General features: G+C 48.4%; 1 protein-coding gene across 1 annotated transcript; it reads left to right on the top strand.

Moving 5' to 3' along the window:
* The first annotated feature begins 5,052 nt into the window (after positions 1 to 5,052).
* LOC137160076 (olfactory receptor 14A16-like) lies at positions 5,053 to 5,988 on the top strand. Its single transcript, XM_067558531.1, has one exon. It carries the CDS (start codon positions 5,053 to 5,055, stop codon positions 5,986 to 5,988), a length of 936 nt encoding a protein of 311 aa, XP_067414632.1.
* Positions 5,989 to 7,395: the final 1,407 nt, after the last annotated feature.

Genomic DNA, 7,395 nt, shown 5'->3' with positions numbered 1-7,395 from the left:
AAGTGGTGGACCGAGGCACAGCAGCAGCAACAGACGGCCCACCTACAACAGCAACAACAGCTCCTCCAGACCCTCGGCTCCCAGCAACAGCAACTGTTGCGAGACCTGGGGGCCCAGCAGCAGGAGCTCCAGCGGCAACTCATGCAGCAGCTGAGTGGCCGTACAAGGCTGACCAGCCCCGGGCAGGACGAGGCGTCTGGCCGAAGCTCGCCCGTCACCTGGCTCCAGCCCCGCCTCACAAAAATGGGACCCGCAGATGACCCAGAGGCCTTCCTCGTGACCTTTGAACGAGTGGCCAAGGCCGCGGGTTGGGACACAGCCCAGTTGGCAATCCTCCTGGCCCCATACTTGACTGGGGCCTCCCAGGCAGCCTATTGGGCCCTGGGCAGCGAAGAGGCGCAGGACTACGCGGCGGTGAGGGCTGCGATTATGGACGCCCTCGAGATTAGTCCCGAGACCTACAGAAGGCGGTTTCGGGAGAAGACTTTTCCCCCCGGAGCCCGACCCCAGGCCGTGGCCCAGGAGCTCCGGGACGCCGGCTGGCGCTGGCTCCAACCCGAACAGAACACGGCCTCCGCTGTGGCCGAGCAAGTAATTTTAGAACAATTTTTACATATCTTGCCAACCCAGGGGAGGACCTGGGTAATCAGGCACCGCCCCACCACCCTGACGGGGGCGGTCCGCCTGATGGAGGACTATCTGGCTGCGGAGAGACCCCTGGGACCCATGGCTACAGGTCCTGGGCGGGCCGGGCCTGTTGGGGCAGGGAAGCCCCCATCTGGGCCGAACCCCTGACCGCCCAAGAGTTTGGAGCCCAGTCGCAGCCGGCCCCCGAATCGACCCCCTCAGGGGCCTGGGGACCCCGGCCCCTGCTACGCATGTGGCCATCGGGGGCACTTGCGTCGGCAGTGCCCGACCCTAAGTTGCACCTATGGGATGGTCTACGCCGGAGAAGGGCGGGCTCGGGGCCCCTCTGGCCCGAAGACGACCACCCCGGTGGACCTGGCCGGAAGACGGGTTGAGGCCCTCGTCGACATGGGGTGCGGGCAGACCCTGATCCTGCGGGGTCTGGTCCCCGAGGATGGGAAGCCGCTGGGCCAGGTTGGCCTACGTTGTATCCACGGGGACCTGCGATACTATCCCACAATGTCTATCCCACAGTCCCTCGGGCGGGACTGGCCTGACTTGGTAGGGGTCCTACAACGAACCAGTAACCCCGAAGACCCAGATGCCGGGGCCCCCGAGGCCTGAGGGCCGGGGCGAAAGACTCCTTTGCTCGCCCGCCCTGCCTGAGGGCCGGGGCGAAAGACTCCTTTGCTCGCCCGCCCTGCCTGAGGGCCGGGGCGAAAGACTCCTTTGCTCGCCCTGCCTGAGGGCCGGGGCGAAAGACTCCTTGCTAGCCCGCCCTGCCTGAGGGCCGGGGCAAAAGACTCAAAGAACAACATTCCCCTGTTGTGTAGGAAGGCGCAGTGGCCTTCCTCTGAGCCTTGGCCCGCGGAGGGGCCGCCAGGACTGGACCGGGCAGGAGCCCGTCCTACAAGGTCGAACTAGATCATTCTGGAGTCCCTTCTGGCCTTGAATCTATGAATCTATGAAATTAAACAAAACAAAACTCATTATTATTATTATTATTATTATTATTATTATTAATAGTAATAATAATAAACATGCCCATGATTTATTAATTAATAATGAATGAATAATAAATAAATAATGAAATAATAAATGAATAATAAACATTCCCATTACCCCAATATTTAGGGATAATAATAAAAACGTGTATGATAGTTGCCCCTGAAGAAATGCCAGGAATGCTAACACAGAAAATCCCAACTCTGCATGTTTTCAGCATGAGCCCACTGTGCCTTTAAGTGTGAGCATCTTATAAAATGTTTAGATGTTATTGATTTTCCTCACCTATTAGGCGCGTGGGTTGGGGTGGGGGGTGGAGGGACAGATACCGACACACTGGGTGTCGAAAGTTTATGGGTTTAGACATACGGAATCATTTACCTTGGCAAAAGAGATTTTGTGTGTCATTTGTATTACCCTGGCCCCTGCAGGTCCCTTTCTCCTGGATGTGGCACAAACACATAGTGAGAGGGACAGTCTGTGTCACACAGAATTTGTAATCTAAACAACGGTTCCCAACCTGGGGTGTGGGACCCCCTTGGGGGGTGGGGGCAAAGATTACAGGGGGTCCATGAGGCTTCAGTAATATTGAGGTCATTTAGCCCTCCTAGCTCCGCGCCAGGTTCACACAGCAGGTCAGTGGCAGAGTCTCAAATAGATGCCAAGTCTCATGAATACCAGTCCTGTGCCCCTAGCCATTGGATCGGCCTTGCTGCTCTATGCCCTACAGACTCCTTGTGATTGTGATGATTTGAGTTTCTGGGAACGTTCAGGAAAATACGGTGCAGTAAGACTGGCCTCTGCTCCTGTGCTGTGCAGGGCTCCAGGGAGCGAGTGCCTGAAAGCCCTTAGGCAGAGACGTGGATAAATATCCTTCCAACAGCACCAGAGTTAGCCACACACCACTCGTCTGCAGAGAGCATCAGGTTTTAGTATATTTCCAGCATGTCAGCCTCAGTGCTAGATAGATAGATAGATAGATAGTGGGTGTGTATGGGAATAGATACATAGTCAGATAGCCAAAAGGAGTCTAGGGTTGGAGGAGAGGAGTTTAGAGGATTCCACACACACCGGCACAGTAAGTTTGCTGTTTCAATTAAATATATGTGGGGTTTACAGAGGCGCCCTTAAAGGGAAAGAAATGTAAATGGACAATATGTATTTTTTTCAGACTTTCTGTCTTGTTTCAATTTGGCCACGAAAAACTGAAGCAACCCAAACCAGGGATGACATTTAGAAAAGATGATAAAATGTTTGTGCCTCTGCTTTCTCCCATGGAAAGGGGAGGAATTAAGCAAAATGACTCACACATTTTTAAACTGGATTGAAAAGCCTAAGTGAAAATTGTCTGTAACCATTCACGGGGAATATTACGGGGCCTATGTAGCAGTGACTCAGGAAAAAGTAAGGGGAAGAGGGAACAATTCCAACATATGGAAAGCAGGACAGAAATACAAACAAATGGAGAATCTCTCTCACACTCTCTTTCTTTATCTCTCTGTTTAACAGGGCCAAGTGAAAAACAAATATAGAATCTATCTATAGATTGGGGTTGGTCCTGCTTTGAGCAGGGGCTTGGACTAGATACCTCCTGAGGTCCCTTCCAACCTGCATCTTCTATGGTTCTATGATCCATGTATTGATCCAATTATTGATTGTTACTTCTTTCTCTCTCTGTGTTTATCTTTAGTTTGTTCTTTCTTTCTATTAATGTATTGTTACTTCTATCTATCTTGCTAGCTATTTGCTGGTAACTTCTTTTTCTTTCTGTTAGTTTGATGTACGTTGTGTTAATTTCATTGGCAAAAATTGTCACAGAGAGTCAAAGGTGTTGACGTGCCCAGTCACTGGACAGCCGTCTAAGCAGTCAAAGATAGTTCTGGGTTTTCAGTAGAGAGTCTGCAGCCTATTCACTCCCTTGGCATATGCAGTAGAAAATTCATGCCAAAGACTGGAAATGTATTGACTAGGATACACAAGGCAAAAGAATCAAACAAGATATAAAGCATATAGAAATTGAAACAGTGTGGTTCTATAAAATATACTTAATTACAACCCATCTAAGTCCCTTTGTCAGAGAGATTGGGTGATCCTGCACACGAGTGTTCCAGAATGAGTAATCACTATTCCTTCTGCATGAGATTGAAATGTCACTTATCTTCTTCCCAGTCAATGCAACTTGTAATTTATTAGCGGGAGGAGGGAAGGAAAGGATGATGCTAAATCCTGCAGTTCATATTCAAGACAGATCATCATTGTTATTGATGGAAGTAAAATGCAGTACAATGCAAAAGAGACCAGCACAATTATTGTCCTGATTTTTGACTGGGTCTTGATCCTAAGCAGTTCTACTATAAACATTCCTCCCACTAATAAGAGTATTTTCCAGTATTGCTACATTTTTCAAAAGCAGTACAGTATGGTGTAGTGATTAGGATGGGTGGGTAGGAACAGGGCTTCATTTGTAATGAAAGAGGTGCAGGGGCTCAAACAAAGGTGCCGGAGCTCAAGCAATGTTTTTTTTTTTACTTTCATAACTGACACAGCAAGCCCAGAGGTGCCGTATCTAGGGACAGCCAAGCCGAGAAGTGCCAGGGCTCAGCTCTGGCAAATTAAACACCAAGTAGGAGAAAGGGATCCTTGGTTCTGTTACCGGCTGTGGGCAGAGAGGATGATCTAGTGATTAGGGGAGGGTCTAGGCAGTATCAGGACACCTGGGTTCCAAACCTCACTCTGGGAGAGGAGTGGGTGTAATGGGTTACAGAAGTGAGAGAGCAGCCAGAACTCCTGGGTTCCTTTTTCTGTCTGGGGTAGATTGTGTTGGGGCATGGCTAGAACAACCGACTGGGATTCAGGACTCCTCCTACTTTGTGTTCAGGATTCTGCAGCTGGGTCATCGTGTAACCATGAGTGAGCTCTTTCACCACCAGAGTAGATGCTACTCCCATTTACAGTAGTGTAAATGCGGAGTAATTCACCGCTTTCAGTGAAATTACCCCAGATTTACCCAGAACCTAGGTCTCTGGTCTGCATTTTCCCCTCTGTGAAATGAGGTTAAGGTTCACCTAATTTTATACTTCTTTGGCTAAAAAGGTATACAAGCACCTGCAAAGTAATTGGTCCTGAGTCTGTTTTCCTTCACCTTGATGTAAATCAAGAGGAATCTGATTTGGCCAAATGGGCCTGATTATTCTCCCACTCAGCCCAGTGTAAATCAGGAATAACTCCACTGGAGTCAAAGGGGCTGATTCCTGCACCCCCATTCCCATATTCCACCAGTCTTCAAAAGCTAAGGATCTGACTCAAGTGAATGAAGGTGGCCTTCACAAAAGGAGTGTTATTTTACTAGTCTAATCATGACCGTTGTGATTCTCCTTCTTCTTGCCTCCACAGGAAGCACATGATATCCTGAGAAAGAAAATGTCCAACCAGACCACTGTGACTGAGTTCCTTCTCTTGGGATTCTCTGATGCTATGGACCTGCAGATTTTATACTTTGGATTGTTCCTAGTGATTTACCTGGCAGCCCTGATGGGGAATCTTCTCATCATCATGGCCATAGCCCTCAACCGCCACCTTCACACCCCCATGTATTTCTTCCTGATGAATCTGTCTGTCCTGGACCTCAGCTCCATCTCTGTCACCCTCCCCAAATCCATGGCTAATTCCATAATTAACTCCAGCTCAATTTCCTATGTTGGATGTATCACCCAAGTCTTTTTCCTGGTCTTCTTGATGGGAGCAGATTTTTCCCTTCTCACCGTCATGGCCTACGATCGCTATGTCGCCATCTGCCAGCCACTGCACTATGAGAGAGTGATGAACGGGAGAGCTTGTGTCCAAATGGCAGCTGGTGCCTGGATCAGTGGGATTCTCTACTCTGCCCTGCACACCGGGAACACATTTGCGTTAACCTTCTGTGGAGGCAACACCGTGGACCAGTTCTTCTGTGAAATCCCCCAGCTGCTCAAGCTTGCCTGCTCCGACTCGTACCGTAGTGAAATTGGAGCTCTCACCTTTAGTGCGTGCTTAGTCTTAAGCTGCTTTGTTTATATAATTGTGTCTTACATTCAGATCTTCACCACAGTGCTGAGAATCCCCTCAGAGCAGGGCCGGCACAAAGCCTTCTCCACCTGCCTGCCTCACCTCACTGTCGTCTCCTTGTTTGTTTCCACTGGCATTTTTGCATACCTGAGACCCACCTCCGGCTCTACATCAGGTATGGATCCTGTGGTGGGTGTTCTCTATTCCACTTTGCCTCCGGTGATGAATCCCATCATCTATGGCATGAGGAACAAGGAGATCAAAGCTGCATTGTGGCGACTGACTGGGTGCAAGTTATTCACCAAGAATTAATTGTCTGTCTTTCTCCAGTGAATACTCCTGGTCCTTGTCAGTTGTTTCTATGATAACACAGTTTATACACAAATGGAGTCAATTCTGCTCTGGGGTGCACTAATGCAAATCCAGATTAACTCCACTGATTCCAATGCAGTTGGTCTGATTTATACCTGCAGAAGATCAGCTCTAATAGATAATTCACATGGGCTTTTTGGAGAAGGGAAGAATCTGGCTTTCACTCAATGCCTAAATAATACCTATAAATCAGGAATGGCATCAAAGGAGTCAGACTGATGGAAAACTTGGTATGTTTGAGAGAAAAATCAGACCTTAACCTTTAGAGATAGATCCTCAGCAAACCAGCCGAGTTCCATTGACTTTGACAGAGCGTAACCAATTTACACCTATTGACTCCAATGATGTGATCCCAATTTAAACAAGCTGTGTATCTGACATGTACGTTCAAATATCCAGGAGCTCAATCTATTTAGCTTAACAAAGCAAAGGTTAAGAGCTGACTTCAGCACAGCCTAAAAGTATGGCTAATATCTTTGAAAGCTCGTGGTGATTGGGGGAGGTCCCTGATGATTGGAAAAAGGCAAACATAGTGCCCATCTTCAAGAAAGGGAAGAAAGAGGATCCAGGGAACTACAGATCAGTTAGTCTCACCTCAATCCCTGGAAAAATCATGGAGCAGGTCCTCAAGGAATCCATGTTAAGGCACTTGGAAGAGAGGAAGGTGATCAGGAACAGTCAACATGGATTCACCAAAGGCAAGTCATGTCTGACCAACCTGATTGCCTTCTATGAAGAGGTGACTGGCTCTGTGTATGGGGGAAAGCAGTGGACGTGATATATCTTGACTTTAGCAAAACTTTTGACACAGTCTCCCACAGTATTCTTATCACTAAGTTAACGAAGTATGGGTTGGATGATTGGACTATAAAATGGATAGAGAGCTGGCTAAGTCATTGGGATCAACAGGTAGTGATCAACGGCTTGATATCTAGCTGGCAGCCGGTAACAAGCAGAGTGCCCCATGGGTCGGTCCTGGGGCTGGTTTTGTTCATCGTCTTCATTAATGATCTGAAGGATGGGGTAGATTGCACCCTCAGCAAGTTTGCTGATGATACTAAGCTAGGGGGAGTGGTAGATACCCTGGAAGGTAGGGATGGGATATAGAGTGACCTAGAAAAATTGGAGGATTGGGCCAAAAGAAATCTGATGAGGTTCAACAAGCACAAGTGCAGAGTTCTGCACTTAGGATGGAAGAATCCCATGCACAGCTATAGACTGGGGACTGATGACCTAGGCAGCAATTCTGCAGAAAAGGACCTGGGGGTTACCATGGATAAAAAGCTGGATATGAGTCAGCAGTGTGCCCTGGTTGTCAAGAAGGCTAATAGCATACCAGGTTGCGCT

The sequence above is a fragment of the Emydura macquarii genome, unplaced genomic scaffold (assembly GCF_026122565.2).
Source record: "Emydura macquarii macquarii isolate MOO-44397 ecotype Brisbane River unplaced genomic scaffold, CSIRO-AGI_Emac_v2 contig_2129, whole genome shotgun sequence".
NCBI classification, from domain to species: Eukaryota; Metazoa; Chordata; order Testudines; family Chelidae; genus Emydura; species Emydura macquarii.
The sequence above is the reverse complement of the archived record's forward strand: the minus strand, read 5'-3'. Positions and strand labels throughout refer to the sequence as shown.

Bases quoted from the DNA above. Each gene is read 5' to 3' on its own strand.
- LOC137160076 (XM_067558531.1), top strand. From the start codon at position 5,053: ATGTCCAACCAGACCACTGTGACTGAGTTCCTTCTCTTGGGATTCTCT.